The 11538-nt window shown below is 43.7% G+C and overlaps 1 protein-coding gene across 1 annotated transcript; it reads left to right on the top strand.

Moving 5' to 3' along the window:
* Positions 1 to 5046, top strand: mepcea (methylphosphate capping enzyme a). The gene is made up of 5 exons (XM_021591300.3): positions 1 to 630; positions 1150 to 3071; positions 3255 to 3473; positions 3684 to 3807; positions 3909 to 5046. The coding sequence occupies exons 2-5, from the start codon at positions 1191 to 1193 to the stop codon at positions 3947 to 3949; spliced, it is 2265 nt and encodes a 754-aa protein (XP_021446975.3). The 5' UTR covers positions 1 to 630; positions 1150 to 1190; the 3' UTR covers positions 3950 to 5046.
* Positions 5047 to 11538: the final 6492 nt, after the last annotated feature.

Genomic DNA, 11538 nt, shown 5'->3' with positions numbered 1-11538 from the left:
GAGAAGGGGGTGGGAGCGTTGTAATCTGTTTTGTTTTGTTTTGCCTCTCCAACCTTACCTTGATGTAAAATGTGTTAACAAAATGATGCGTATAGACCGTATACAGATTTACAATACATTTTTAAATAGTTAATTTCGCCAAATGGCGGGGGAATAACAAATACAAATTCAGAAAGGCAAATTATGGGATACCTATTTGTGTGCAAAACTAGGTCGACGTGTATTGCTCAACCCATACACGTCTGTAATTGGTCGATTTTATGAAGACTGCCTAAAACCTGCCCCCTTATTGGTTCCGATGCTTGTCTGTTTCAGTGTTTATGCTCTGGCAAAAGATAAAACAAACAACGATTGGAACCTTCCAATCTGCGTGAGGTTGAGCTGTTGAGCTAGAAGTTAGCGATTGGAGTTTGGAGTGTACAGCGAGCTCACAATCGCACAGTTACCACCACACTGATTGTTTTATTATTTTTAGAGAGGCTTGTTTTCCAAACATTATTGATTCATTTCACCAGTGAAAATAATATTATCGAACAATCAAGCTATCAACGAAGCTGATGCAGCAACGTCAGTAACTCGGGAGGGAGTGTGGCAGTGACAGTTCAGCTTCACGAGAAGGCGGGTAGAACGGTGAGCTGAGCTGAGACTGTTGTGTTGTTGTTGATGAACATACAGTTGCCTCATGCTGTAGCTAGATGGCTAGTTTACGTATTTATCTTACTATCTTACTTAGTCGCATTTATTAATGAACGCAAAGTGATGAATTCTTGAAAAAAAATCGGCATTTATAGAGCGCTAGTTAGCGTAACAGTATTGAGGAACCATTGGTATTGGTTCACGCGCAGCAGCTGGCATTGAGGATGGGTTCAATGTCTTCACTGTAGACGTTCACTCAACGTTTGCCTCCAATATAATGGATGCATATACTAGCATGCACCTTGGGTCTTATAGAATGACATGCAGGCACAAATCATCAAGTTACTTTCAGTTGTCAACAAATAAGTGCTTTACTAAATAAATGGGAAAGCAGGAACTAGAGACTGAGCACTATTGTAATCTTGTCCAGTTATAGCTGGGCTTTAAATAATACATCTTATGATTTATTGGGTTCGGTGGTCACTATTCTAATCTATTTTAATGTGTTTTCAGATCAGTTGTCCCATGTCAGCACCAAAACAATTGCGTGGAAGATGATAGAGATGTCTGTTGATAAAGAGACTGTTCCAACCAGAAGTATGAAAGTGGACCCAGTGCCACCCCAGAAACTCTCAGAACGCACTGGAAGCTGCAACAATGCCCCCAAAGTGCCAGAGGTCACCCTGGCCAACCCAGACAGCACTGATGGTGCTGCTACCTGCCCCATGCCAGACAGTGGTGCCCAAACCAAGCACAGCAGCACGGCTGACCCCCACGATCAGACAAAGCGTGTTGAGCAGGAGGCCATGTTGACTGAGCAGCATGTTAACCCTAAAAATGGCTTTCAGCAACCCAAACAACCACCGCAGCAGCAGAAACTCTCAAAGCGTCGCAGCACAATGATTGCAGGGTTCAAGCATCCAGCAGGTAAGAGACGACGACGGGTAAACTCAGAGAGCGACTCGGTTCTGCCCACCAACTTCCTGCTGGGAGGAAACATATTTGACCCGCTGAACCTCAACAGCCTGCAGGACGAGGAGGTGAACAGGGCCCTGAACGCTGAGACGCCCAAGTCCTCCCCCCTTCCTGCCAAGAACCGCGACCCTGTGGAGATCCTCATTCCCAGGGATATCACTGACCCTCTCAACCTCAACAGCAGGATGGGAGGTAGGAGCCTCCTGGTGTCGCCCTTCAAGAGTGGTGGCAGGAGGAGACACCGTAACAGACACCATGGAGGAGGAGGTGGGGGTTCCACAGTCTCCGTGTTGGACCTGTCAGATTCAGAGAGGAGTGGTGAAGTCACCAACACCACTTCTTCTCTGTCTAACCTGGCATCTGCTAGTGCTGCGTCTACCTGTGTTCTAGAAGCACCCAGTGTCCCAGCTGTCCTGGACCCCCAGGATGCTAATGGTAATGAGATCAACCCATCCAACTGCAGGCATGAAGCCATGCTCACTGTATCTGCCCCCCAGGCCCAGCCTCGAGCCCAGGAAGACTCCTCAGCAGCCACCGCCGGAGGCCCAAACCATCTCTCTAGCCGGCAACGCAAACGCAGACGCAACTCTGGTAAAACAGAGCCTCCGATGGTCCAATCTACTCTTATGGCCCGGTCGGGGACGGAGGAGAGGGGCCGTGGAGCTGGGCCCGGGAGAAATGCGCAGTCCTCCTTCCACACCCCAGTGGTAGGTCCCAGGGGGTCCTCCCAGGTACCAGGGGGTCGGCAACCGCATCTTCACAACCAGCACAAACAACAGCACCAAGGCAACAAGAAGAAGTTCCAGTATGGGAACTACAACAAGTACTACGGTTACCGCAACCCAGGCTGTACCGAGGACCCACGGTTCCGTTGTCTACGTCCGGAGTGGTTCCATGGTAAAGCAGTACTGGATCTGGGCTGTAACACGGGCCACCTGACTCTGTGTATTGCTAAGAAGTTGCGGCCCGCACGCATATTGGGTTTGGACATTGATGGGGGTCTGGTGCACGCGGCCCGCCAGAACATCAGACACTACCTGTCAGAGCTGCAGGCCCAGGAGGCCCGGCGAGCCGCAGGGGATGAGAAGGAGAAGACCAATGGACCAGGAGAGGAAAGGAAAGAGAAGGCCAACAGACAGGAAGACGAGTCACACTCAGGAGGACTAACGCACAAACAGAATGAGAAAGAGCCCAGCAGGGCTGTAAATGGAAATGCTGAAAAGCAAGTCCCTGCAGAGGCAGCGGGTGGCGTGGTGTTGTCACGTCACGCAGAGAGAAGAGCTCAGGAGAGGGGGGCTGAGGAGATGGAGGAGGACTCTGGAGCACCTGCTGTTGAACTGGGAACCAGCTCCTTCCCTGTCTCCTTATGGATCTCCAGGGGACCCATAGCAGCACCCCCACTCCCCGACACACCCACCATGCCTCCTGGTAACTTCCCCTCGAATGTCTCCTTTGTCAAGGTAGGTATATGCACTGCAGACTTTTAATGTGTTTCCATTTTAATAATCAGTATTCATAATATTAAGGTGGTAATTAAGAATATTATGATGAATCATTTGTTGCTTCTGTCTACTTGATCCTCACAGAGAAACTTCACACATTGTTTACAACTCATCCCCTGTCGTCATCTTTCTCCTCCGTAGGGGAATTATGTCCTGGAGAGTGATGCTCTGCTGCTGACCCAGCAGCCAGAGTACGACGTCATCCTATGCTTCAGTGTTACCAAGTGGGTCCACCTGAACTGGGGAGACGGTGGCCTGAAGCGCCTCTTCCACAGAGTGTTCAGACACCTGCGTCCTGGAGGCCTGTTCGTCCTGGAGCCACAGCCCTGGGTCACCTACGGCAAGAGAAAGAAACTCACGGTGAGATGAGGAGAGAACTTAGTGTTGCAAGGACCAATGGTGTGATCTGCTACTGTAGATGTGCATAACTGCAGTATATAGCCAAAACATGAACTAAAACATATTACAAGTGGCCTGTTTCTTTGTTAAAGACATGAAAGTATGTGTTGCTTTGCTCAGCACTGAGGCTGAGACGGAATCATGCCTGACTTTACGCTCTCACTGTTGCAGGACAGCATCTTTAAGAATTACCACAGCATCCGCCTCAAACCAGAGCACTTCTCCACATACCTGACATCTGAAGTGGGATTCTCCAGCTACGAGTTGATCGGGACGCCTAACAGTTCATCAAGAGGCATGTCACTGGTTCATTAGATACCGATATCATCTCTGATTCTTTCAAGTGTCCTTTTCTATTCTGTTTCTCAAACTAATGGATTTGTATGTCTTCCACAGGTTTTCAGAGGCCAATCTATTTGTTTCATAAAGGAACATAATCTGCCAGGAAGTGGGATGGAGCAGGAGAAACCAAACCACCATGAGACACAAAACAAGCCACCCGCTCAAACATCTGCCTTCATCTCCAGTCTGTAAGCATATAGGTCAACCCCAATCAGAGCTTTCTACTTGTTTGTGATGCTGTGTTCAGAAGGTAGCTAAGGAGACCAAAACATGAGACTTGATTCTATAGAACGACTATCTGATGGCTTCTCTACACACAACTCCAGTCTAGATGATGAGAAGAAAAGCATTGGGACAGGGTGAACTCAATCATGACTCTTTGGGCTTGTTGCTCCCTATGCACAGACCATTGTTCCTTATCTTTTTATTACTGTTCGTACTCTTGTTCAGTCAAGGATTGTATTTTTTTCACATTTTAATATCAACGTTCAATAGATCAACTTTTGAAGCAGAATGGACAACCAAGACCTAATTTGAATCCTTTGCATAAAATGTACTCCCATGTAATGTCCAAATAGAACTAATCTAGGGACATTTCTCACACTTTTTATAGGATCAGAGCATCTTCAATTTTAAGACTGTTCTGCTTAACATAAGTCCTCACTGACTGACCAGGAAAAGCATTTTGACTCTGGATAAGTGTGGCCTGTCTTCAGCCTGCTCCTGGCCCAGAGTGCTTTTTCTCTAGATATCTTACTGCCTGTCTGGGGACTGTTCCTGTCTTTTTCTATTGGTAGCTGATTCAAGAACTGTCAGTCAGGTGGCATTGGCTATGGTGAGATGTGAGGGATGATCAATGTTTTTTCTTTGGCTGTTATAAGAATGATTGATTGTTATTTTATTTGACTCATGTTCTTTTTTCTTTCTTTTTTCAATGGATTCTTCTTGTCATGTGTCCAAACAAAGGTTGGCTGCCAATTTCTCATATTCAACCTATACAGAGCCTCCATGGTTTGGACTTGTATTGTTAATCCAGCTCACTTTAACCCAAATCAGTTCATCGTAATGAAATGTTTATGCTTTACTCAATTCTTATGCTTAATATTTTGTTTAACTTGCACCAGGTGCTGGTTTAGTTCTGATTTTGTTGAAATGTTTTTTTGTTTTTAATAAACAAATCAATTGAAATGCAGTCAGTGCTCATTAGTCATTCTACAGATGCCTCCAATCTAAAGGAAAAGACATCCACAGTCACTAAACAAATCGGATTCACAGCGTCAAACCCAAACCAATCTGTTCATCTCATCCTTCTCCATAAGATCCTAGACCTAGGGAAACGTTATAGGGAGGAAAATAGCTTGATGAAAAGAGAATGTCACTTCTATTCATTATTTTTCTGTTGATGTTGTGCACATTTGTAACCACCTGTTTATGACTTTTATATAAAGTTTTAATCCGTTATACATTTGTAGAAATGTTTGACTACCCTTGGAATGCCAGCGCTGATGTGTGTGATTGAATTATCACTAGTCATGTGAGTGCTTGATCAAAGGAAACTGCATGAGATTTGCTACAGATATGTTGCAACAACTCTTCTCAATCTGAATTTGCACTGATATGAGGGGCATTTACTATCAATAAATTGTCATTTATTCAAAGTCCATAATGTTAATGTCATCTGATATTCTGGAGGTTTGGGCTAATTATTTATGGGGGGGGGGGGGTCATATCAAATTGTATTGGTCACATACACACGTTTAGCAGATGTTATTGGTCACATACACATGTTTAGCAGATGTTATTGGTCACACACACGTTTGGCAGATGTTATTGGTCACATACACACGTTTAGCAGATGTTATTGGTCACACACATGTTTAGCAGATGTTATTGGTCACATACACACGTTTAGCAGATGTTATTGGTCACATACACATGTTTAGCATATGTTATTGGTCACATACACATGTTTAGCAGATGTTATTGCGGGTGTAGCAAAATACTTGTGTTTCTAACTCCAACAGTACAGTAATATCTAAAGTAACATTTCAATAAGGTTGTCTATCATAGCAGAACATCATTCACTACCTGTCAGAGCTGCAGGTCCGGGAGGCCCGGCGAGCCTCAGGGGATGAGGAGAAGACTGATGGACTAGGAGAGGACAGACAGGAAGAGCGGAAGGAAGACGGACTAACGCACAAACCGACTGAAAGCGAGCTCTCCGTACATAAAGTAGCAGTTTGCCGTTCAAACAAGAACAAAGCGACCACTGGTTTGGTTAAAAAGCTGAGAAATGTAACAATTCCTTGACAGAGTTTTGGATGCAAGAACTGACCATTATTATAAACCTAGTATTAACCGTGTTGAGGTTACACAGTGCTAGTTTCCAATTAAATGGTTTACAAAGGGGTAAAACAAACTTCTATTTGAGGTTTTGATGGGGTACGGCAGTTGAACTCCGCTCATGACGCTGTGTGCATCGGACATCCAGGACAGAACAGTAGCCAGCCCTAGCCTACCATACATTACTGTTTTAATATGGATAACAAGGGTTAATGACAGGCCTGTGTCAAAAACATGAGCAAGTGCCATGATCCCCAAGGAAATATGACTTTTATAAATGCTCCAGTTGAGAATATTAGCGGCATATCCAGAAACCGACAAGTTAAACAGATAATCATGTTTTATTTACGGGGGAAGAATCAAATGTTGCGTTTTAAACGATCTACTGCCAAAAAGGCCGGGTTGATGCTAGTAGACCCTAATGAAAATGTCCCGCCCCCCAAGGTTGGAAACCACTGTTACAAAGATGTTGTGGCACAAGGTGTTTGGGCTGTTGAGTCCTCATAACAATATGGTCTTCGTGAAATAAAACATCTGGGGAAATTACAATAAATTGTTAGTGTTCTTCATCTGTGTTATTATAGTTACTTTGTTGTAGTCCATTATAGTACCACTGGGTGGCATAACACTCCATGAAATGTCTGAAATGTTCTAGCATTTTCTTCTCAGGCTCAAACCAAAACCAGAAGCCCAGAAACTGGGGTAAGTAGTCAGATCATCAAAACCAAAAAACAAGTAGCCTAATTGAATACTGTAATTAGAATTCAACTGTTTGAATTTGACTATACTATTTGCACTTTTGCTGAGTTTTGCTTATACTAAGTGTCGTATGTGAACAAGAAAAGTCCTGACATCTCTGGTTGTGATGTCATTTTGTGACCTAGTTCAAGTCCCAGCTGTGAGATTTGTCAAATATGTAAAATACATGTGATCCTCGGGCAGCCTCCTCATCGTCCTCATGTTCCTCCTGGGTTCCATTTAGCTGACCAGAGCCTGGCCTTGGCCTACTTCCCGTCAAACTGAGCTGAGGCATCTTCAGGACCAGCAGAACAGTATTGCCTTGAAGAAATCGGGACTAGAGGATGGAGACTAGATACTTCTCAGTGAGTTTTTCTCCCGTCTCGGAGAGCATCGTTAAGTGGTTTTGTTACTGTAATGGATATCTGTCAGTGGATCCTTTCTTTTCCTCTGTTTCTGGCTGTCATTCTATTAACATGAATTCCTGGGTTGTTTGTGTGTATCAAATCTCCAGACACGTGTGTGTCTGTGTGTGTGTCTGTATGTTAGAGAGAGAGAGAGAGGGTATTGAGAAATGGCATGCAAGCTACATTTTCATGTGTTAGCTTCTGTTTTGTGTGAGGAGGGTGCATGTATATCTGTCATTATTCACACACACATACTACTTTCTCTGTCACTCTATGCAATCTTGTAACGATTCATATTTTATATGCGGTTTAGAACATGAATGTTCAGGACGTTTTGTTAAGGTAGTAGTAGTAGTAGTGGTGTGTGTGTGTGTGTGTGTGTGTGTGTGTGTGTGTGTGTGTGTGTGTGTGTGTGTGTGTGTGTGTGTGTGTGTGTGTGTGTGTGTGTGTGTGTGTGTGTGTGTGTGTGTGTGTGTGTGTGTGTGTGTGTGTGTGTGTGTGTGTGTGTGTGTGTGTGTGTGTGTGTGTGTGTGTGTGTGTGTGTGTAACCCCTCAGTGTCTGTCTCGCCATCAACACACTAGGGAAGGTTATGTAATGTGGTAAACAGGTCAGCCATAGTCAGGTCAGCTCCTGGCTGAATACTGTCGTTTAACACAGGCTGCGGTTCCATATTGTATTTTCAATCATACCTTGCAAAATATTTACACTGTATTTAATGGAATTTAGGTGAATGGTACAGCATGTGATGTTATCAAGAACAATGTTCTCTAGAGGTCAATATGGATCTGGTCAGTCGTGGTCCATGCTGTCTCCTCTGTGGGCTCTGGAACTCTCTGGAACCCTCTGGAATCCCCTGCATCTCCCTAAAGGGAGCAATTCCAGACCAGTCCAGGTAGTTTGGTTCAGATTATGCTGTGTGACTAGGTGGATGGGTGCCCAGATGGGGGACTGGAGCATTCCTATACACACTGTTACAGTACTCTGCTTGGTCTTTTTTTTCTGTATTAATGAGTGTGCTTGGTTAAATACGTGCATGCCAGCGGCAGTTGGTGATGTTTAAGATGAGTATGGCCTTATTTTTATTACAGCATATTGGATGACTGTCATTCATATTCCATTCACCCAGCTCAATGTAACATCACTAGGTTTAGGCTACTACATGATACTCAAATTTTCCCTATACCCATCATGAGGATGCTACAACCTAGGCTATGAATGAAAGTTTACAACGTAGGTGCACAGGTTGAGAGAGAAATTGGAGTAATCCAGGTGACATTCAATACCGCCTTGCACCCTCTTGCCTGCATCTAACTGATCTAGGATGTAATCATTAGTCCAACAGTTACAAATGAGAGTTTCTATTGGACAAATTCAGTGTGTTATATAAATTAAATAATAAATAAATTAATAAATTATTGGTGAGGTGAAAATATTTAGTATACTTTTATCTCAAAATAATAACTTAATCTTTCACTATATTTATTTTTATGAAATTCACTGAGGAGGATGGTCCTCCCCTTCCCCCTCTGAGGAGCCTCCATTGATGTTTGCCGATGTGTACACACATACCTGTGTGTGGGTGGGTGTTGTATTTGTTGTAGGTTGGATCTATGCCTCTCTCTCCACCCCAGGGAATACAGATGAAGTCGCAAGTTTACATACACTTAGGTTGGTGTCATTAAAACTCGTTTTTCAACCACTCCACAAATTTCTTGTTAACCAACTACAGTTTTGGCAAGTGTGTTAGGACATCTTCTTTGTGCATGACACAAGTCATTTTTCCAATAATTGTTTTTTTAGACAAATTATTTCATTATCATTAAATGTATCACAATTCCAGTGGGTCAGAAGTTTACATACACTAAGTTGACTGTGCCTTTAAACAGCTTGGAAAATTCCAGAAAATTATGTCATGGTTTTAGAAGCTTCTGATTGGCTAATTGACATAATTTGAGTCAATTGAAGGTGTACCTGTGGATGTATTACAAGGGCTACCTTCAAACTCAGGGGAGCAATTTCCAAATGCCTGAAGGTACCACGTTCATCTGTACAAACAATAGTATGGAAGTATAAACACCATGTGACCACGCAGCCATCATACCGATCAGGAAGGAGACGCGTTCTGTCTCCTAGAGATGTATGTACTTTGGTGGGCAAGTGCAAATCAATCCCAGAACAACAGCAAAGGACCTTATGAAGATGCTGGAGGAAACTGGAACAAAAGTATCTATAGCCACAGTAAAGCCACTGCTCAAAAACCGCCATCAAAAAGCCAGACTACGGTTTGCAAATGCACATACAGACAAAGATCGTACTTTTTGGAGAAATGTTCTCTGGTCTGATGAAACAAAAATAGAACTGTTTGGCCGTAATGACCATCTTTATGTTTGTAGGAAAAAGGGGGAGGCTTGCAAGCTGAAGAACACCATCCCAACCGTGAAGCATGGGGGTGGCAGCATCATGTTGTGGGGGTGCTTTGCTGCAGGAGGGACTGGTGCACTTCACAAAATAGATAGCTTCATGAGGGAGGATAATTTTGTGGATATATTGAAGCAACATCTCAAGACATCAATCAGGAAGTTAAAACTCGGTCGCAAATGGGTCTTCCAAATGGACAATGACCCCAAGCATAATTCCAAAGTTGTTGCAAAATGGCTTAAGGACAACAAAGTCAAGGTATTGTTAGTGGCCATCACAAAGCCCTGACCTCAATCCTATAGAAAATATGTGGGCAGAACTGAAAAAGCGTGTGCGAGCAAGGATCCTACAAACCTGACTCAGTTACACCAGCTCTGTCAGGAGGAATGGGCCAAAATTCACCCAATTTATTGTGGGAAGCTTATGGAAGGCTGCCCGAAAAGTTTGACCCAAGTTAAACAATTTGAAGTCAATGCTACCAAATACTAACAGAGTGCATGTAAACTTCTGACCCACTGGGAATGTGATGAAAGAAATAAAAGTTGAAATAAGTAAGTCTCTCTACTATTATTCTGACATTTCACATTCTTACAATAAAGTGGTGATCCTAACTGACCTAAGAAAGGGAATTTTTACTTGGATTAAATGTCAGGAATTGTGAAAACTGAGTTTAAATGTATTTGGCTAAGGTGTTTTTTTAAACTTCCGACTTTAAACGGAAGGGGGGTCTTAATTTAGAATTGCATTATTGCTGTACCATTGCTCCTGCATTGTGGGGAGCTGGCAGAGGGGAGGGAGGTTATGCTGCCTTTTGTACAATTACCCAGCTGAGGGTGCAAAGATCTCGGCCAGGTCGCAGTTGTAAATGAGAACTTGTTCTCAACTAGCCTACCTGGTTAAATAAAGGTGAAATAAAAATAAATGTAAAAAAGACAGAAGCACACATTTCCCTGTGAACCAGGCTTTAGTGGTGCAGTCTAGACTCTTAAAGGCAAAGTGTACCCCTAAGATGCACACATGATTCTATTCATTTTACTGCAATGCATTTGAACAAAGGTTCCAGTCCAAATTCACTGCATTGACATTACTCAGTCATAGATGGTACACCCCGGCTGACTGTAGAAACATTTAGTCACACAGAGAAATGTGAGAATGGCTGTATACCCAAAACATCTCCATGTATGCTTCTTCTTATTTTACTTAAAATCCATATGGGGGGGGGCCTTTACCTTCCTGTTCCCCTTTCTCTCTCTCTCTCTCTCTCTCTCTCTCTCACACACACACACACACACACACACACACACACACACACACACACACACACACACACACACACACACACACACACACACACACACACACACACACACACACACACACACACACACACACCACACGTACAACCATTCACACAGACCCCAGCGCAACGGCTACATGATAACAACAACCCTTCCTATTGCCACGGCAACAATTGCACCATTGCTAAGGCAACAGCTGCAGAACACCACAACAAGCAGAAAACCCTTCACGCTTTTCACCTTCTGTCATGGTTTCCTCTAGTTTATGTTCGGGTTGTTTTTGTCACTCTGATTGTCGTATGCGTTTCCATTTTCTCTGATGCATATGTAATTCTCTCTCCCCCTCTACACATTTTATTTCAGTCTAATTCCTTCTGTTTTCACATACACACCACATACACTGACTCCCTCGCTCTCTCCTTCACAGTCCCCTCCCTCGGCTCTTCCTCTCCATCCTCTGCTGTTTCGCTGTCTAATCC

The sequence above is a fragment of the Oncorhynchus mykiss genome, chromosome 29, assembly GCF_057628025.1.
Source record: "Oncorhynchus mykiss isolate SJ-2025 chromosome 29, ASM5762802v1, whole genome shotgun sequence".
NCBI classification, from domain to species: domain Eukaryota; kingdom Metazoa; phylum Chordata; class Actinopteri; order Salmoniformes; family Salmonidae; genus Oncorhynchus; species Oncorhynchus mykiss.
The sequence above is the reverse complement of the archived record's forward strand: the minus strand, read 5'-3'. Positions and strand labels throughout refer to the sequence as shown.